We start from the raw sequence: 22,323 nt of genomic DNA on the forward strand, positions 1-22,323 counted from the left end.
TCTTGTTTGTACAGCATTTTGGTCAGCTTAAACTGTGTTTAAATGTGTTCTAGAAATAAACTTTACTTACTTACTTTACAAGAAACAGGGTTTAGAGAGCAATTCTCAACAAAGTAAACGGAAGTACATCATCCTTGTGTTGTCCTTCGGGTCACTGGGACCCGAAGGACAACACAAGGGTTAAACATTTAGTAAGTAAGTAACATTTTCAATGCAGGACTTTTACTTGTAACACACTATTTTTACAGTGCGGTATTAGTACTTTAACTTAAGTTAAGCATCTGAATACTTCTTCCACCGCTGCCGTCGCAGCAGCAACAGCAGCTAATAAAAGTCATCAGCATCGTGGCCGGGTTGGCTCAGTGGGAAGAGCAGGCGCAAATATACTGGGAGGTTTTTGCCTCGACACAGAGGTCCAGGGTTCGAATCCGACTTGTGACAATTTCCTGCATGTCTTCAGCCCTCTCTCTCCCCTTTCTCAGCTAGCTGACCTGTCAAATAAAGGTGGAAAAAAGCCCAAAAATAATCTTAAAGCTGAAGCTAAATCGCCGTTACCTCAGAGAAGTGACGTAAAGGCTGCAACCTACAGATGGGATTCACCAAACAGATTCCGTTACATACCTAGCACCATCTGCCCTAGCATGTTATGTCAGCTTTGTGACAAGTAACAAGGGGAAGCTCGATGAGAAAACACAACAACAAGCGCATAACGCCCAACATCAGACCTCGGCATAAAGACACACTCTGATCTCTTCCCTGCTACTGATGGAAACATTTTCTACAAGACTCCTGCTGCTCTGGGGTCAGCGGCGAGGCTCCCCTGAAGAAAAAAAAAACAAACAAAAAAAACTGTGTACTGATCCACTTAGAGGCTTCTGCCAATCCTACATGAGCTGCACATTTGAATTATGTGATCATCCTGCAGTGGTCATTTAAATGCATGGATGGAATAATAATGTGAATATATGAATATATTAGCATACAGTGGACTAGAAAGTGTTTGCGGCGGTTGGTGTAACCGTTTGTGGGGGGGTTTGACGGAAGGTAGCTCGTGGCAATTAGCATCAGTCAGAGTTGACATGCTAAGTGACAGTGTGGCGAGTGTAAATGCAAACCCTTTAAGCTTTCATTTAGCTTAGTCTGTGTCATCTATGATTATACTAAAAACGCTAAAAAGAATCTTGAATAAAAAACTAACCCACTGCGAGGTTTGTTAAGCCAAATTCTGAACAGCTTTCATACTAAATAAAGTGCTCCACGGTGGTTTCTGCTCCTAGTCCCTTTCCCACAGATTTTCCAACATATTACATTCTTAACTCTTTTCTAATCTTTCCATAAATATTTGATCGTAGTGATCACCAGCTTATACCACATTAGTGAATGCACACATAAAAATGTTCAAGAATGCCATACAAATTCCACATTTTCCACAAATGCTCCACATCATAAGATAGCGTGGCCGTTGACCTATGCAAAGTGGAGAATAGGCTTTTTTTTTTTTATGCGTGCCAGAGGGCGAGTGCTGTATCTTCATATGCTGATGTGGCTGTGCGGTGGCGTCTCTGAAATGCGCTCATTGTGCTTTTTCAGCTTCTGGAGAACTCAAGTTGTGTGTGGTAGAGTATTTAGTATGGCATTCTATGCGATCCTGATGTATTCATAGGTGTAATTTACTAATAATTTACTAGTAATATTCAAAACTGGCTGGGGTAATAAAGTCAAAGAGTTTAAATGCTGTGGCAAGCAAATATTTGTTGTTAAGATGAACATTATCCCTAATAAAACATCCCGAAACGTGTAAGGTTTTGAAACTGCAGAAAGTTTTGAGAAATACAGGAGATTGATGAATTAATAATAACAGTATTTTCATAAATAAAGACATTTGCATGCAGAAAAGGCACACATTGTTGCAGAAAAATTCACCAGAATGCGGGAAATGAAGCGTTTGATGCTCAAAATTTCCTGGGGGACTATCCAGACACTCTGGTTATAATTTGTCCCCCCCCCAATGTTGAAACAAATGTTTTCACTAGAAACATTTGAACCCAAAGTTATGCCCTTGGATGTGTTTATGAGTTCAATTTTGCTTAATTTTTTTTGCATTTTGTTAGTTGGACTTCTTCGTTATTGGGCTGTTTTGTAGAGAAGTGGTTCTCAACCTGGGGGTCGGGACCCCCAAGAAGGGTCGCAAGATCATTCCTGGGGGTCGCCATATTGTTGGGGATAAAAAAAAATAATAATAACATATTGTAGACTGGGGAATGGTTTCAAAGGTCCCATGACATGGTGCTCTTTGGATGCTTTTATATAGGCCTTAGTGGTCCCCTAATACTGTATCTGAAGTCTCTTTTATATAGACCTTAGTGGTCCCCTAATACTGTATCTGAAGTCTCTTTTATATAGACCTTAGTGGTCCCCTAATACTGTATCTGAAGTCTCTTTTATATAGACCTTAGTGGTCCCCTAATACTGTATCTGAAGTCTCTTTTATATAGACCTTAGTGGTCCCCTAATACTGTATCTGAAGTCTCTTTTATATAGGCCTTAGTGGTCCCCTAATACTGTATCTGAAGTCTCTTTTATATAGACCTTAGTGGTCCCCTAATACTGTATCTGAAGTCTCTTTTATATAGGCCTTAGTGGTCCCCTAATACTGTATCTGAAGTCTCTTTTATATAGGCCTTAGTGGTCCCCTAATACTGTATCTGAAGTCTCTTTTATATAGACCTTACTGGTCCCCTAATACTGTATCTGAAGTCTCTTTTATATAGACCTTAGTGGTCCCCTAATACTGTATCTGAAGTCTCTTTTATATAGACCTTAGTGGTCCCCTAATACTGTATCTGAAGTCTCTTTCCCGAAATTCAGCTTTGGTGCAGAATTACAGCCACTAGAGCCAGTCCCACACTGTGTCTGTAGCTATTGAGAAGGAGAGAGGGGGGGCAAGGTGGAGGGTGGCGGTGTGGTCTTGACCAACTGCCACTTTGCTCGTTTGAAAGCCATGATGTCTCTCTCTCTCTCTCATGGGCGGGCCAAATTCTCTGGGTGGGCAAAGCAGAGAAAGGGGAGGTAACCTTTCTCCTTATGACCTCATAAGGAGAAGATTCCAGATCGGCCCATCTGAGCTTTATTTTCTCAAAGGCAGAGCAGGATACCCAGGGCTCGGTTTACACCTATCACCATTTCTAGCCACTGGGGGACCATAGGCAGGCTGGGGGAACTCATATTAATATTAAAAACCCTCATAAAATTACATTTTCATGCCATGGGACCTTTAACATCACTGTGTGAGTTTGGTTCATTCATGTGTTTTATTTAAAGCTTCATTTGTAAATCAGGAGGTCCTGGAACACAGAAAGGGGTCCAAAAGCAGGTCAGGGGGAGAGAAAAAAAATCCACAGAGCCTGGAGCACATTGGACAAGGCTATAGGTGCTAGTGTCATTAAATCGAAGCATTATTTGTGAACATGTCAGAGCATTCACTAAAATCACTCAAAATGAGCATCTCTCTCTCTCTCTCTCTCTCTCTCTCTCTCTCTCTCTCGTTGTCGAGGGGGGTCATTATTCTTGCGGGACGCGACTGGAAAAGGTTGAGAACCACTGTAATGTAGAGGATGTAACATTAGCGTTACGCTGCCTAGCTAAGTGTGTGTTTACACTGGCAGCAGTTGTTCACTGCAGCGCTGAGCTATGAGTGAAGTTCTATCGTTTTTGATTTATCCTTCTTGCACAGTGTTTTCATTTGCCAAGATGCTCATAGCAGACAAGCATGTAAATAGGCACACTCATTTCCTCTAGTTCCTATTGACTCATTATTTTGATGCAATAGCCCATTAGAGCCTCAGAAAATCTCACACACTGATTAGGCTGCTGCGTGCGGCGCAGACCAGAAAGGAAGTCTATTTGTTGTGACTCACCGACGGCAGACATTTCTGGAACAGAGGCTCGGTACGGGCCTTCGTTGAACTGCGGCGGATTGTCGTTAATGTCCTGGACTTTGATGATGAACTCAGACGGCGGCTCCAAGGGCTCGTCCGTGTCGGCGTTAACCACCTGGGCTGTTAGCGTGTACTCGGCCTTCTCCTCGCGGTCCAGCCTCTTCATGGCGTGGATGTCGCCCGTTAGTTCATTGATGGCGAAGATGGTACCTGCGCCCTCGCCCGCTAGGACGTACTTAATGTTCTTGCCGCCCACATCCAAGTCCGTGTGTAGCTGCAATTTAAAAGGAAAAGAAAAAAGATTAAATGGAGGTGAAAACGTGAAGTGGACTCCTTAGGTTGATCCCACTGTGTAAATGGACACAAGGAAGGGTTAATGAATGCAAGTTGATATGCTCAGCACATTCTAGAAGTTCTCACTGTGTAAATGCACATAAGGTGTGACTGTAATGTGTTGTTTTTGCTGCTGTGCTTTGCGGCAACTAGTGTAGCAAGGATACTAAACGTGGCTCAACATAGCCTACACTTTGCTAAATGAGGCCCGCTGGGGGCAATAACTTTATAAGTAGCACAGGAAATGGACCTTAGCCTACATTGTTCCTCATTATACTTTGCAAATACATCATACAAACACACATTGTGGGGGATTTTGCTCCCTACAGTGTGAAATTCACTGAACAAAGAAGCTGGAAGTGCTTTGACTGTGCATTTCATAACACGGTGAGCACAGAAAAGTATCAGAATCCATAAAAAATTAAAGAGGAAACGCTGCACATGACGATCCACGCTCACAAATAACTAGCCCTAAGTTACTGGGCGATACTGCATGTACCTCATTATTTTGTAATTACAGTTTAATTAGTTCACTAAAGCTGCATTACGGGCAAGGCCGAGTGACTGGCTCCCATTTTGCAGAATGGGCTGAGTATAACTAATGAGTCTGACAATGCTACATAAGGCCGTTGAAACATCTGTGGACAGAAGAATAGGCAGAACCTTCAAAGGTAAATCTGTGCGGGACGAAAAGAGGTCAGCGAGAATAAGAAACACCAGGGCTTTGACACGAGGAGAAGCAAAGAACTTTGCTTTTATTCACATAAACAGAAAGAGCTCTTCTTTTACTGTAAGTCACCTTTCATAAGCCTCTTGATCCCCAAGGTGAGTGACTTTCAAAGGGGAGGAGAGAGGCACCGAACAGAGCATTTACAAATCCAGCAATGTTGCAGTGTTGTAGTGACACGGCTGGCAGCCCTCTTCTTTTTGGTTGGTGTGTTTGTTAATGTGCATGCCTCTAAAAAACACAAAGACGCACACACACACACACACACACACACACACACAACTGAGCACACAGGCATGCATCACAACATCTGTATTCAGCAGCTTTAATTTCATTTCCTGCCACAGTGTTTCAACAGAGATCCCTGCGGGAGCGTGGTTAGGGTGCAGACTACCAAGGTAAAAATCTGTCGTTGAGAATCCCGACCTCTAAACCCCCCACCCCCCCCGCAATGTTTTTATATGCCGGCTCTTATGCATATACTCGGAGGTGTTGTTTGCAGACACTGACAAAGCACATTCACTTAAATTGTCACACCTTGCACTTTTGTTTTCCTAATTGTGCCATCATTTCACATGAATGATGTAGCTCATTAACACAAATGCCTCGCAACATCCTGCACACTGAGAATCTCCTTAAATGAGCTCAAATTAATGATCTGGTCTGTCATTGTTTTGTTTTTTATCCTGCGTGACTTCTAGTGTGTAGTGGTATGCCTGCAGCTCGGCATGTATGGCTGCATGTTTCCACCATAGGGGTGCAAATGGACTATTTTAGCTTGCATATCGGTTTTGGTTGTGCCGTATATCATACATATTTTTAGCAACCCATCAAGGATTTGATCCTTAGTGTACTGCGAGGTCACTCGTGTAATAAAGTAATGCACAATAATATAGAAATGAAGTGTACAGCTTGACTTTGAAGGCGACTCGGTTAAGTTTGAACACATGCTGATGAGGACCATGTGATATAATAAGCATGTAAGGGGACCTTGAGTTGTTTTGCCAACTGCTGTTTTTAAGGTCAAGAATGAACTGTTAAGCACAATGATGTTGATTAGAGTCATACCTATATAATTCCATGGAAACTGATTGAATGAGAGTGCACTTTTTGTTGTTTAGTTGTTGATTATTTAGCTTTGTATTTGTAATCTTATCAGAAAAAGGATGGAGATGTACGCATGCGACGAGGGGCCTTTGTTGCATATCATCACCCATCTCTGTCTCTCTTCCTTCACTTGCTGTCATCTCTCTATTTTAACCCTCATGTTGTCCTCGGGTCCAATTTGACCCGTTTTCAAAATTCCTAAATCAGAAATATGTTTTTGGTTTGTTTTTGGTTTTGTCTTCGCACGTACAATTCATGATCACTGCTCGTATTGAATTTTGGATGTTTTATTCTAGTTTTAGCATTTCAAAAACAATTGAAATGGTTTCAAAACTGTATTCTGACTAAACTTTGACTCTTTGAAGTCTCTGATTATCCATCAGCATACGTTCCTCTAATATTAGTCTAAATATTTCATAATTTCTGCTTTTTTAACTCAAAAATGAGGTATAAATTCCTACAAATGAAGATTATTGTCCATGAATTCCAAAAATAAGTGTAGATCTAGTGGTAATAACTTGGTTTTAGTGGTGTTTGGTGGTTGGGTAACAAAAGCATCAAAAACGTAAAAAAAGCGACAAAATCATAGACAAAAAGCATCAAAAGTGTCAAAAAAAGGTGTTTATTTTGACCCGGGAGGACAACCAGTGCACGGTCGACGGGAAGACAACACAAGAGTTAAACTATCAAATAAAGGCATACAAAATGCCCCACAAAAATAATTTTAAAAATGTTTTTTATTCTAAACTCAAGGTTGACTTACTAGCTTTGCATGCTCAAAAAAGCTAGTGATTGTCACCTTGAAATTACAATATTTTACCACAGTTAAAATGTGTTGGTTTATAAGTATGAATTGCTATATTCATTAGTTAGACTCATTTACTTTCTAAAAATCAACATAAATATATAGAAAATATAAACGTGAAGTAATAAAACCATTAAAACAGATAATATAAAAAATTAGGCTAAAGAAGGAAGTTATATAGTTCGATATCAACACTTTCAGCTGCTCTCAGATCCGCTGGCAGGCCGTTCTCAACCAAACATTTTAGTTAAAGTTTTTTAGTTTAGTAAAAGACTTGTGCCAAATGAACTCTTACTTATATTCACTGATATCCACACACCATGGCTTGGGTCCTTCGAGGGCAGGGCCTTGTACAACTATAAAAGGTGGAGGGTCATGTACCAGCCAAGCACTTTCAGGCTCCATGCCTGAAAACAACACCAATGCATATCTACAACACACAACACGCGTACTGCTTTCATTTGCCTTAGAGGATCAATTCCTCTTCTTGTGACATCAGTTACCACTTTGTATGGCTGTCTAGGTAGAACAAGCCATGGTGCATTCCGGCTGACGAGTTAACAAAAATTACGGATGGATGACTAATTCCTCTACTTTATAAAAATGTCGCACTGTGTGCTTTCTTTTGAGAAAAAAAAAAAAAAGTGCTGTGCAATCAATCATCACTTTGCGAGAAACGGCCACCTTAACACCACATTTCCTGAAAGTTGAGCAGAGGTGGCTGTAACCAGCTGCAGTTCTTAACAATGATGTCTGCTTTAAATGCCCTGGTCGCCCACTTCTTAGACAGCCTTCGCACTGGAGTGCACAGGAGACCATCAAAGAGTACAATTACTAAAGGGGGGGGGCTGTCACGAGTCCCTGTCATTAACTGAGTTGCCTGGGCAACTAAAACAGTCCCAAGAGTCAGTGACTTTAACTGTGGAATTCAGGAAACATGCAGCATACAGTACTGTCGCCATGATGATTATGTGCTAATACATAGACTGGAGTGACAAAGCACCAATACAGCATTCTGAGCACAGGTGGTTTAGACACATAGGTCATTGCCCTGCCAATTTCTTTTTTTGTATTTGAATAGTTACAGTGGCAATAGTCTACATCGATAATGTTTCATTTCCGGGATTGTTCAGGTGCTGCCCGAAAATCCGCCAGATGTCCCTCGTTTAGGCCGGATGTCCGTTTCCTTCCGTTTTCTTTGTGTTGGCGTTCTAAACTCCGGTGGATTTGTGAGGACTCTGGTTAACTGCTCCTCAGATCTCTGCAGGGTAAATCCAGACAGCTAGCTAGACTATCTGTCCAATCTGAGTTTTCTCTCGCACAAGTAAAACAAGTTTTGAACGTACACATGTTCCACCAAAACAAGTTCCTTCCCGTGGCTATTTTGCAGAGGCACAGTTGCTCCGTCCGGCGCTTAGCACTGCCCAAGATGATTGTGACTGGTTTAAAGAAATGCCAATAAACCAGAGCACGTGTTTCTCCCATCCCGGAATGCTGTGTGGACTAGCCAGACCTCCTTCGCTTCTCTGTGGAGGAAGGTCTGGCAATGTGAGACTACATTAGCAATATAGCGCTTAGTAGCCTTTTTTCACTTAACAGGATGAGTCAAAAACATCTGAGAAGAAAAAACTGTTTGAAAAAGGGCAGGCACTTTCAAGAAAAAAACCTGGCAGGAGATCGGATGAACCATCTGTCCATTACGTCCGCCACTGTTGTTTTGAACGAACAGTTGCGACCGCCACAAACACCTAAACAACGCCCGTAGCTGCTATAGCTGCTCAGCGGATGCTGATTGGTTCGGTTAGCTGGTAGTCCAGACAAAACGCAATATTCATTCAAGCCTGAGAAGATACATTTTGGTCTAAAATGTGATCCTATACTTCTCACGTGATGTCGTGATATCGCGAGAACCGTGCAAGGCAAGTCTTCACTGGCTGTAAAGTCTAAAAAAGACCTTTCGACTCCTCGAATGAAACTGAAGTGTACTACAGCTGTCACATTGTACTTGTTCTCAAAGTAAACAGTTGCTTCATTGTATGAATGTAAACAGAATATATCATCAAGAGGTAATAATGCCATTGAGTGCAGCGTGTGTATGTGTGTATATACAGACTGGGGAAGTTATTATGAGTCTTTCCTTAGCCACTGTTGACATCCATATATTTTGAAGCTGCAACTCAGGGTGATAAAGAAAACCTTGGTTGCCTGAAGAAATTATCTTGTGGCAGTATTTTACAGCACTGTCTGCTTAGTGCCAGAACTGTTGTGCACGCCCATGCACACGCACACACATACACACTCACACGCACAGCTCCATTTGCCAACCACAACTCCCAATCAGGGGCTGCATGGGACTGCTTATCCTGTCAGCGGAGGAGGAAATATGTCAGTCCCTGCTGAAGATGAGCTTTTATGGCAATCACTTGAACAATCACTGTGTCCTAATGAGAAAGATTCTACAGATTCTACTCCCACCCACCTACCCCCCTAACCCCCAACCCCCCCAACCCCCGCCTCGGGCCTGGCTTCCACATACTTAAGTGTAACCCGACAGAGAGAACTAATGATTTTGCTCCTTGTCAGGGCAAATGGTAGATAGGACATGTGCTCCTCCTATGTATGTACCAGTAGGACTGGAGAAGGAGAGGGAGACTGCAGCGAGGAGCGAGAGGGAGGAGATGTTGTCACTGTGATGCAGCTTGTCAGCTACTGTCTGCTAGAACAGACTGCACACAGTACGTCCAACTGCCTTTTCCAAATTCTACCTCAGTTAGTCCTCGCTAAGGGTCACTACGTTTGCGGAATTTTGTCTGGGAAAAAACTGTTTTACACGCATATACTGCATGAATACTATTTGGCATTGGTGAAGGATGTATTCAGTTCCTTTACATGAGTACAAAATGTAAAAATGCACCATTCCTGCATTCAAAAGTATTATCAGCAAAATGTACTTAAATGAACAAAAGTCAAAGTAGGAGAAGTAGGAGAAACAAGGACTTTGACTTGTACAACAAAAATGGCCGCTGTGACTGCTATATTGTTAATACAGATGCAAGAATGTGTGAGTAGCATTGTACTTTTGTAGCTGGTTTGGTTGTTGTTGTCAGGCTTGCTTTGACTATTTTACATATACATGTTAGCGCAACACATCCTCATACCTAAACAACATTATGGGTTCATTGCCAAAGACTCACAAAACGATTTACTGCCGCACTGTTGCGGTTTAATCATGTGACCGTAATAATGTGATCCTTCTATTTAACATAACGGGTGCAGTTTTATACATATTGTGAAACAGAACTAATTGAGTTTAGGCAACAAATATACTTAGTTAGGGTTAGAAAAACATCAGGGATTGGGTTAAAATGGGTCACATAAAACTACTAAAACGAGGAGGTAACGTCACGTCGTTGTGTAACGGACTAAAATTTCAAAATCGGTTAATTTTAAAATGACCGTTGAATTTTGGTTTCATGTGGGACACGAATCCCAGAATTCTGAGTGAAAGTCCTGTTTGTTTGACCCATCCACCACCCCAACCTACCTTCTTACATAGAATTTGGCTCTTATACTTTGTCACCTCACTTCCTCATTTGCTCTCTCGATAATTCCTTCAGCCACAAAAGGTCAACGCCTAACAAAAAACTTAATTTTGCGTGCGGTTGCATATTCTACCCATACGGTCGTTTTCTGGGTGAGGACACATGGTTAGGTAGTTCAGTCCAAAGGTTCACTACCTAAGGGTCCTCCAAAGGGTAACAATATAAATCCATGTGAGATGATATCTGGGGTTGGAAAGAAGATAAAAACAAAGTTCAGCTTTACAGATTTGTATTCATTTTTGGATATGTGTCTTATCTTTGCCTTAATGTGAAATATTGGACAATTCTAGGCCAGTTTTAGCTCCCAACTGTTTTTCAAATGAATATGTGAGAAGTTTGGAGCAACTAATACACATATGAAACATGTTACAAGGGGCCCCATCTACACACTGCTTCTATGGAAGCATTTACAAATGTGTACTTAATTACAGTATGTGAGTACACAGTCATTCCACCACTGTGTTTTATCACAATATGTAGCTTTTGATGTTATTTAATGTAGCAAATGATGCAAACTGGCAAAGACATAGCACAGCATGAAAACCTGCTGTATAATGCATCACTGTGTTGACTCTAAATGTCATGTTTGGTGAGATCCTAATGTGGTGAAGACCACAGACTTGTTTAACCAAGATTGCATGACCAGACGAGACGATCCTACTGGAAAATGTCATGTTTTGCATTAAATATGTAGTAGATTGCATGTTGTTATGTAAAATGTATGGGAACCCCAAGGCCATGTGCTGCGTGGACTAGTTTACATAGCACTTTTTTGTAACAGCCAGATGTTGACCTTTTTCTATCCAGTTCAGTCACTTATTATGACCCAGTTCTCTTCATCTGGCCAATGTGACCCAGTCTCACAAGAACAAATCCATAGAATTCATTCAAGAGGGCCTAATACTGCAAGGGGTACAGTAATTCATTGGCAAAAGTGGTAAAATTAGCGCTACCATTTTTTTTCTCCCATCTGTACACCCCTAGGCAACTGTAGCCTAAATAGTTACTCCAGATAGATTCTGCTCAAACATGTCTGGAAATGAATTGCAGCTTCCTCCCATTTGTTGGATTTTGACTCTGTTAATTACACCTACATGAATAATCTGTAATTCTAAATATTGCAATAACATTTTGAATGTACGGAACAGATGGCGCGATGCATGATATATGATACACTTAGCTATTCTTGGGAACATTTTCCCTCCAGTCTGTCTCATGGCACGTAGCGTTTTATCAAATTGGACAGAAAAGTTCCCTTCTGGTGTGAACCATAACATATTTCATCAGAGGAAACCATATAGTGAACATAGGTAGATGCTGGAACATTGGAAATTAAAAGTTTCATTCAGAAATATTTTAACCTGAATTATTGTAGGCTCCTCAATTTTTTTTCTTAATAAATGAGGACAGATTTTAAGTGTTGCGTATTTATAGCTATAAGATCCATTGCTTTTTACTGCTGTATACCTTTCTTATGCCTCAGTGAGAATACAACTCTATAAGTTATATTGTTGTTCTCTTACACTGGCCACACAGGAATTAAATCCATAGGGCTTTGTGGACATTTGTTGCAAAAAAAATAAAAATAACATTGCTCTTTTGAGAGAGCAAACGCCGTATTCATGGAGGCCAAAAAGGGGAAAGAGCACATTGAATATTTCCCTGTTAATTTATTATCACTGCAGACACTCTTCCTTTATTGAGACAATGGGAAAGAGATAGTGTCACGACCCACATACAAGCAAAGGTGCCGCTTTGTAATTGAAGCCAGCTCCACTCAGAAAAGGTACAGTAATTACAATCAGTACAGAGTCTTATACCTTCTCCACACAGCTTGTTTTTTCTCTTCCTTTTAATGCCGAGAGAGATCATCGGCAAGCTTTCGCTTCCGCTTCCATTCTGCTTTATTTTCCTCTTGGACAATCATGAATTAATGAGACAAACACAAAAAGGAGACAATTTGAACTGGATTTGCGTGCAGTCCGTACCAGGGTCAATCAGGGCTAATGTGTTCCGTGTCCATCCCTGCACTTTGAGCAATGGCACGTGTGTTACATCCACACCCAGAGGCGCATTATTGCTTCTGGAGAATAAGTCAAAGTCAAAGCAGCTACCTTTAGTACAAGAGGGCAACGCAATTAGATTTAGCCACCCATGAAGAGCCTTTTGTTTGTGAGTGTGGATGCATGGGAGGATGCATTTTAATCATAGGAGGGTACAGTGTCATCACCGAGAGAGAATGGGAAATAAGAAAATAAAAACAACTCTGCATAATGCACCTAGCATGCAAGCATTCTTCACTATAGATTTTTACCGCCTGCTCATTACATGCCTGTTGTTACAACAAGAGAGCACTGGACAATCAGTCTGTTCATTGGTGTGTGCCCAACCTACAACACCAGAAAACAAGGCTAAGTAACAGAACACCACTTCTGGTATGAAGCATTTGTCCAATGCACGGGCAGCGCCACATGTGTCCCGAAGAAAAATCTGTGATTCAAGCAAAGCGAATAAAAGAAAGAAAGAAAGAAATGGTCTAAACAATGAAGAGACAGAGCCGTGAAAAAAAGTGTAAATGAGCTCGGCTACGAAGGCTGTGGCGCACATGCTGAGTGTTAAATAGAGGGAGATTGTTTAGCATTAACCTCGACTACTGTCATTACCCTACCTGTGGGCCCCAAACTCATCGGTATACACAGTGTGCTGGAGGTGGTGGTGGTGGGTGGAGGGGGCAAAACAAAACAAGCTTAATCAAGAAGCACAACAGTTTTCTTTTTCTTCAGCGTGGCTGACCTAATCAAATCAAGGAATGAGATTGATTTCACGAGGTGCAGATGGATCCCGTAGCAAGTCTAATTCAATGTGCCGGCTCTCCACTATGATGTGTGTTTTCTCGGTCCAGATGGTGCCGCTCGGGTTTGTAATTCATATTTCAACATTTTACTCTCCCCCCCTTCCCTCCCTCCCTCCCTCCTTCCTTCGCTTCCCTTCCTCCCGCCCTGCTTTCAATCTCTCACAGGCTTTTTTTTCTTCTTCTTTTTTGTTGGTGGTTTAACCACAGAGTATATGAGTGTGGATGTGGAAGAATCACAGACTCATGCGTTATCTGTGTGTGTGTGTGTGTGTGTGTGTGTCATGTGATCTTGTTAAATGTCACAAACAACACATGCCGGCTGGTGAGTTTCATGTGGGAAGTGTTGGAGCTCATGTTTAGGAAAAGTAAAGCAGGAAAGGAGAGTCCGCGCAAGTGTAGCATACATCCTTACGTCAGGGAGTGTACAAAAATGAAGAGGTGGAAGAGGATGTCAGAGAAATTGTAATTTTTCTTTTGACTGAAGGCAGGGTGGTCTGACTTTTTTTTTACGACAGCAGGGGAGGTTCCGTTGATATTTTTCTCATCCTAAATATATATTTTACTCCAGCCTTCCTTTGCAGTGTACTAAATAGTTACACAAATAGATAAAAAACAACACAAGTTTCATCTGTGCCATGGTTCAAAAAGGTGCACTTTGCAGTGGACAAATTTATCTGCCTCTGTCTATCGACGTGTACGTTGGTGGTGGATATTAACAGCTCCCTTAAGATATTAGGGTTAAATTGGTGCACATGATTAAGAAGTTGAATTAATTACAAATATAACAGTTTTGTCACTTTTTTTTCTCTCAAAGTCAAGAGGAGTGTTAAAAGAAAACAAAAATAACCCTTGCTTTTTTACAAAGTAAAACATAAAGTTCCTAAAAACAGCAATACCACACTATAGAAATTCTCCATTACAAGTACAAGTCCTACACTTCAAATTGCACTTTAAGAAAAGCACAGTTATTATCAACAAAACATAGTATCAAAAGTAACATTCTAATTCTTTTTTTATTAAAGTACAATTTGAAGTGTAGGAGTTGTAATTGAGAATTCCAATAGTCAATTATTTAAAAAAATATCTTTTGATATTAAGGTGGTTTAATTTATAGGAATCATATTCTTTAAGCTGATGATTGGTTTGTATGGTTTTACTCGAAATAGTAAAAAGTACAATGTTCTCAGTTCATTTCCATCTTTGAAAACTAGCCCTGCCAAACTATAAATTAGAAATTAAATTATAATAATTAAGGAATGATACATGTATATAAATTAGTGAACACACCTGAGTCGTAGTTCTAATTTAATTTGCATTGCAAGCATGTTTCAAGAGCTGTTTCATATATAGTATATATAGACATGCACATATTTCCATAATTGGAAGACATGAAGTGCTGGAGCCATTCTTTGGGGCTTATTCCTGCGGAAAAATGCAGATGTGCTCCACAGTGCCTGCTCGAGCTGTCATAGTCATTGTTCTCAACCTGAGAAGCCTTGCAAATTAGCCAGTTTCAATGCCAACTGCCACTGCTGGGAAGGCATGCATTGCTGTGTGTTGAAAACTCCTGCAGGTATTCCGCAAGTTTTCTGGACTTGAATAATGGGCTCTGACAGCTTTTGCCGAGCACTTTTGTTTGTCCTATAGCAAGTCTCTGCTGTGTTTCTTCCAACTGCGCTGCAGGCTCTATAGCTTTATTATATCAATAGTTAATGTGCACTAACTGCACGTGATCAGTCAAATATGTGTAACTTTGAATGCCAAAAGCTGCTCGATCATATAAGGACAACTATGAGATTTATGGAGCCAGACCATTCCCTGCCAAAAAAAAAAAAGTTATGATCTGTATGTCTAAAACATCTAAGAATATGCGTTCTGATCTAATCTCCAGTCGGATCAATATCCCAGCTACATTATTTGGGCTAAGAATATTTTTTGTACATCAGTAGCTTATTCCAGCATTCAAACTGACAGAGAGACACACAAACACTTTGCCCGTATCTGCTGTGGTTTCTCCACCCTCAAAGCCAACATATATCTCTATACGGGATACGGCTTTTACAGTAAAAGGCAGGTATTGGAAAGCAGTATTTGCTCAGGCCTAAGAACAAAAGGCGGTGTAAATGAGGGCTTCAGCGGCTATATTAATAATCATCTGTGCCTTCTCCTTTGAGAGGCCTGTGATATCGAGTATCATTAGACATGCAAATAACAGCTCCATTTTCCCGTCCCTGGGATTAGGAAGGAAAGAGAGAAAAATGAAGAAGAGGCATGGCTGTGGCAGAAACAATTAAGCTATCCTCTTCTTCGCGGAAGCACTTGGCAGCCGGCTTCAGACTGCTAAGGGATGGGGTGGGGGGGCAGCGACGTCAACACGCTTGTCTGAGCGAATGTGCAATTGCGCAGAGCATCGCTTTAAGATGTCAGATCACCTTGGAGTGGACGGCAGCTACAAGCACAAGCACTCCGTGTGTGTCATGATGCCACTGTACGTGTTTCACACTCTTGTCTGGAACACAGACCAGGAGACGGAGTGTAAGGAGGGAAGGAAGGAAGGAAGGAAGGAAGGAAGGAAGGAAGGAAGGAAGGAAGGAAGGAAGGAAGGAGCAAGTAGCAGGGAAAAAGTAGACACAAGAGAGGAGACGGTGTCATCTCTGTTGTTTTAACACGGTGGACAGTGATGACATGTTCCTTTGATCTGCCCCCCCCCCACACACACACACACAGACGACCTTTGAGTGAATAACTATGTTGCTCGGAGACCCTCAGACTTCCTCCGTCACATTAGACAAATATCCAAGGCCTCTCTCGCTTACATAATCATATCCTTTGGCTAAACAGGGCCAACTTTTCTGTCCCGTTGCACCACTCCAATAGCACATAACCAAGAGAAATGATACCAAAGCCATCCTGGATCGCTGTACTTGACATGAGGTAGGACAAAATATTTTCACAAACTAAAGTAAAAGTCATTTACCCGTTCCTTCGGTGCTTGGAAAGAGGAAGTGGGCATGGAATTTGCCTCTCTTAACCCATTTCCCTGATTCCCTTGTTACCTCCATTTCGTTTCCATGTTATCTTCATTTTTCCACTTCTTGCTATCACATAACAAATTTACCAGGACTGGGATGAAAAAAATCTAACCAACAAAAATCAATCTTTGTCTGTTAAAAGGTTACCTAAAGAAAAGTAAGAAAACAGGTTAGGCCTAGAGGGTATTATAGCTGTAAGATCCAGCAGGTGAATTAAAGGGGCTTTTTTTAAGACCAGTTAAAACAGGTTGTTTCTTTGTGTCAGCCTATAAAAGAATGGAGGGAAAAAAAATAACATGGCAAATCTCAATGAGAGGCTGAGGATGAAAGCGTGCAGCCGACAGAGCGGAAAAAAAACTAAGAAAGTCAAAAGTGACTCCCTGAAATGCTCACGTCTCCTCACATCTCTCTCTCTATCGCTCTCTCCTTCTCTCTCTCTCACTCTCTCTCTTTCTCTCTCTAGCTCTCTCTTTAGCTCCTTTTCCCTCTTTATCTCTCTCTTCCCCCTCTCCTGCTCTCGCTCTGTGTCTTTTTCTGGAATTGCCCGTCGGTAATGTCAACAGAGATTTCACGGCACACTGCCGGTGCATCAGCCGGGCTCACATTTCCCCTACCTGTGATTTACATCAGAGAAGAGGCTCATGGGGGATTTTCCATGCCAGCGAAGGGAGGGAGTGGCGGTGGTGGGTGTGGAATAGGGTGGAGGGGCGGTGGAGCTTGTACCCTGGGGCTTGACGCAGTAAGGCACTCTAACAATGTTGGCGGAGACCACCCAGCTGAGGGATGCTTTTACTGCAAAGAGAACCTGCATGGCTGCTTTCAGGCCCTGCTCCTTAAATGTCACCATCGTCCTTGTTCAGCACACAGGTCGGATTGAGTTATTCCCAGAACATTTTGGTTTTTTAAATGCTAAGTGTTCAATTTAAAAATAAAAAGTGTTACAATGTTTTTGAATGCTTACAGTGATATTATTTTGGTATGGTAAAAACTAGAGCTGAACAATATAGTGAACAAACGCTAAATGTGACATATCGCAAAAGACACTCAGAGATTTTTGTGTTAGTTGAAAGAAAATATCTGTAGAAAACTGCACTTTAAAATGTAACATCAATGTCAATGTCATTCTGTTTGTAGCGCTTGTTACGGCCACAGCAGATAAACACTATGGAAAATGTGACCATCAACATATTTAAACACCAAACCCGAGGGTAGTAAAAGCAAATCAAAGTTTATTCACAAATTAACTACAATTAATTAAACCAAAACTATGGGAGTCTGGAGGTCTGGCCAAAAAGAACAAAAGAAGGGAAGAAGCCTGAGCCAACCCATCAAGGGCCGTCGGATCCAGAACTTCTTCCCCTAACTTAGGAAGTGATAACTAACTAACAGAAACAAAGCCGCGAAAACTAGACTACCAGACCTCCATCCTCAAAACAAGAAAAGCACAAAAGAAAAGATAACAAAAGATAACAAAAAGAAACAACGCGTTCAAGCTGCTGCAGTCACTGCCCTCCTGGCATGCCAGCCTCCCAGCCTTTTATACCCAGGGGCGGAGCCACCCACAGAGATCAGAGAATCAGGAACACCTGGGTCAAAGAGAAAAGGAAAAGCAGGGCAGGGAGCACGTAACAGCGCTGCCTTTTAATATTCAATTCAATGTTCAATTGGTTCAATAAAAGAGTTTGGACATGGTTTGTTTTAAATTCAAAAGCAATTTTTTTGTATTTTAGCAAAATACTGAAAGCAGTAGAACTGTTTATTTAAATAACTGCTACTTATTGAAATAACGTTATAGCGATATTCAACATCCTTGCATATTGCATTTTTTCCTTTATCCTTTATATTATACTTGTTGTACGTGTCCTTATGGCACCGTGGGTCGGAGAGAAACGTAGTTTTTATTGCTCTGTATGTCTGGCACATATTGCAGAATTGACAAATAAAATAAAGTTGAGTTGATATCCTGCAGCCCTAGTAAAAACTCTCTGAAACCATCTAGACCGTCATGTAATATCAAAAACCAAGGGTAATAAAATCATTACTACCTCCTAAAAGGGTTGGTTCATCCAAATAAATATAAAATATAAAAATAGATCAAAATGAGAATCAATTATAGGGAACACATTCACTTCTTCACTGTGATGCAAACAGAGAGTCAACATTTAAAGAGAAACGTAACACTTAATCCACTTTTTTGAGTTAGTAAATTACATGTACAAACTTTACTTCATAGTGTTCGTTGCAAAGGAAGTTGTGTTCCTTTTTCCAGAGAAAACCCAATAATTCTGTCCACTTGACCCCAAAAAATCATACCAAATACATAAAAATGGGAATTTGGAAGGGGGCATGTTCAAGCTAAAATGGGGTGGTAAGTCCCTATAAAATGTCTTACACCGGCTGCATTAGAAGCTCTTGTTACAGGGCAGACTGGGCTTAAACTCAGCTCTATCTAATACATGTAATGCAGGAATTTCAACATATGCTCACATGTTCTAAGAAAGTACAGAGATCCAGATATTTTGTAGTGAAAGATTAAGTGTTCCCCCATAATTAGATATGATTTGGAGTCAAGACCCCAAATAATCTTTACACACATATATCCCTGCAAAGAATAACCACATGTGGAAACATAGTGGGCCTCGTTGGTCTGGGCAGGGGTTAAATACTCCCTGCAGGAAGGAGCTTCAGAATAAGATGACATTACACAGTGATTCAACTGTACCGCATATCTCTATTCTCCTCGATGGAGCCGAGGTGGACACACACACACACACGTTTAGAATTTCTAAAGATGTATCTCCAGTGACAGATTGGTTTAAAGAGGTGTTGAGAAAACTTATGGCAACCAGTCAGACACCGTGGATCCCTCCGGGCTGGAATTAAGTGTGTGTAGGAGTGTAATACTGTACCTGTTTTGATGACAAATGTGGATCTATGTATTTTGGACTGGACTGATGCATTTTGATTGGACGTTAATACCATTTCCAAAAACAATGTGCCGGCTGCTTTAAATAATCCACAGAGCGAACAGGAGTACTGTATCATGGACATGTTGCTCTTTTTAATGTCATTTTTTATGCTGTAAAAACCACATTCCAGGTATTCTTAATTATACTGGGGAACCTGGGCACATGAATCCAAATCTGCCTGATTCTACCAGTGGTGATTGAAAAATGTGTGTTGTTTTTTGTTTTGTAATTTGGATGAACCCACCCTTTAAGGCAGTGTGACCTTACTGTAGGATAAATGTCTATTAGTGTCAATTTACAGAAAACATCATCACTATCATACCATAAAGGCTAACATCTATATACTGTATTAATTAACTAAAACCCCAAGTCAGCCTGATATATAACACCATGTGAAGAGAACACAGTTAAGCGAAACATGTTCTGATGGTTGTCTTGTCCGGAGCTAACGAGCGGGGACGCAGCGTTTGTGCGACATGTCATTTGTCTCCCATAATAAGACATGAGCGCTCGCAGACATTTGAAGGGAGTCAGCATCGCAAAACGACTCCTTCCTGGAAAGACACACACAGTGGAGCTTGCCAGGAAGGCTTTTTTTTTCCCTTTTGAGTCAGTGTGTTTGTGTGTGTGTTTGTGTGTGTGTGTGTGTGTGTGTGTGTGTGTGTGTGTGTGTGTGTGTGTGTGCAAGCTGGAGTGTGTGCATACTTCACTTACAGGCCTGTGTGTGTGTGTGACAGATATGTGTGTGCATCCTTGCTTGCTAAAATGTGTAGAAAACACAGGCTTTAGTGTGCGTATGTGCTTGCCTGCGTGTGTGTGTGTGTGTGTGTGTGTGTGTCACTGTACAAATGCCCCCTCCCTATTACAGCTGACTAGTAGATGGATGCTGGCTGTCACACCTGCCTGACTTTGTTCCTGCCAGATGCGGCGGGGTCACAGGGAAAGCGCCCAAACACTCATCAATCTCAACCATTGGCCAACATTCGCTCGGCTCTAGCAACAGCTTCCAATATCCATTTAGTCGCTCCAGATGCTGGCAAAAATGCTTACATACACAGAAACGGGGTGGCCAAACCTATTGACCTGCGCCGTTGGTACGGGCGGATGAAAAAACAAAGGACGTCACAGGATCAGGAATAATGACTAAGAGCTTATGAAAGAAAAGTTCAACTTTGCATTTTACTCTGCGAGGTCGTCATTGTCATTAGGCTGGCAGTGAAAGAAATTGAATTTGGTGTGTTCCCAAATGTCGCTGTTGAGTGTGATGCTGTGAGCAAGTGCCAGTATCCTCCCGGCAGCCTGAGGTCTTTTCATCTAATAACACCAAAGCCAAAATGGAGGAGCTTGGGAGTCACATTGAGAGGAAGGGTGGGGGTGGGGACGACGACTGGAAGGTCTAAAGGACGCAGGTATGAAACAAGACCAATCACAACATTAACAAACACTTCCGGAGGGGGATTTTTGGATGCAGGTGAATGTAGCTGTGCTAAAGGTTTGGCGGCGTTTCCAAAATCGAGACAATGTGCGTCGTTTTGGTTGCTAACGCATCATTTTGCCTTTGGGAATGCACCAAACTCCATTATATTTGAAATACACTCCTGGCCTTATAGTTGCGCCACACAGGGAAGCCAGAAAAGTAATTTCCATCATTCTGGCTCGTGCAGAGTTTTGCGGTTCCCTTGATAGGAAGCAGCTCTTAAGTAGCCAATCCGCTAATCGAAGGGAGGGAAATGGAAATAGAAAGTATAAACCCGACAGATACAATTTATCCTGGTGTTTTTGTGTCCTAGCCCTCCCATTACAATGTTTTCGATGAGTATGTAGCGTTTGAAATATCCATGGCAAAATATGTAAAAGTGGGAAGACAGAAACTGAAATGCCTCAGAGCAAACACAAGCTCCCGTAACGTCTTTAAGCATTCAAGTTGGGTTTACAGTTGGGTGGTCAACTGCTTCTGCTGTGGGTCACGCTGTCGTTTTCCAGAAAGATGTTTTGATGGAGCAGCACAACACTTTTTTTCTACATAGGGTAGTTACTCAGGGTGCTAAAACGCTCTACAAACAGTGAGGGTGTAAAAATACAGCCCTCTCCTACTCTCCCCGCTCTGCTTGCCTCTCAGCAGCGTTTTTTCTCTCCGTGTCTTTTCTACATTTTCGCTCCTTAGCTCTTTTTCTCCCTTTTTAATTTTCCCTCTCCTCCACTGGGCCTCCTGAGGGTTGGGAAATAATGTACACAAACATAACAGGGGAACGGGATAAGCGCTCATGTTGTTTACGAGAAGAAAAAGAGGAAAATGAGGGAGACAAAAAATAAATAATACAGCAGGAAGAAATCATCACAGCGTGCGTTTCCATTCCCGTAGCCACTTTTAATTGTGAAGAAATCAGAAAGTTGGGAGCATTCCCCGCAGTAAGCAGATGCACTTTGATGCTGTCACTCACACGGTGTGGGGCTTTTGATTAGGTCTCGTCTGTGCACCCGAGGCTCATGACCACACTTGGCAAGCAGGAGCCATTAAAATCCCAGCAACTCTGGCTCCCCCCTCAGTCTTTCTTTGTCTTTCTCCCTCTCCCAACTGGGTCACCCACTGCGACAGACTTGATACTGAAGGTAACTACGTTAATAACTAGTGCTTGTTATGCAGGAAAGGGGGAGTTGGGGGTGTACTGATGGGGGACATTACAACATGTTACGGAGTGAGTAGTCTATATCGACGACGTTTCATTTCGTTCAGGTGCTACCGGAAATCCCACCGGATGTCCCTCATTTCGGCCAGATGTCCGTCACCTTCATTTTCCTTTGTGTTGGCGTTCTAACCTCCGGTGGATTTGTGAGGACTATGGTTAACTGCTCCTCAGATCTCTGCAGGGTAAATCCAGACAGCTAGCTAGACTATCTGTCCAATCTGAGTTTTCTGTTTCACGACTAAAACTACTTTTGAACGTACACATGTTCC

General features: G+C 41.7%; 1 protein-coding gene across 2 annotated transcripts in view; it reads right to left on the reverse strand.

Moving 5' to 3' along the window:
• cdh8 (cadherin 8) overlaps positions 1–22,323 on the reverse strand; it is a 119,142-nt gene that overhangs the window by 72,194 nt on the left and 24,625 nt on the right. For both annotated transcript variants that reach the window (XM_039795904.1, XM_039795905.1), the window contains exon 3: positions 3,918–4,212. In XM_039795904.1, the coding sequence (XP_039651838.1) occupies positions 3,918–4,212 (295 nt within the window). The remainder of the gene's footprint in view (positions 1–3,917; positions 4,213–22,323) is intronic.

The sequence above is a fragment of the Perca fluviatilis genome, chromosome 3, assembly GCF_010015445.1.
Source record: "Perca fluviatilis chromosome 3, GENO_Pfluv_1.0, whole genome shotgun sequence".
Classification (NCBI taxonomy): Eukaryota; Metazoa; Chordata; class Actinopteri; order Perciformes; family Percidae; genus Perca; species Perca fluviatilis.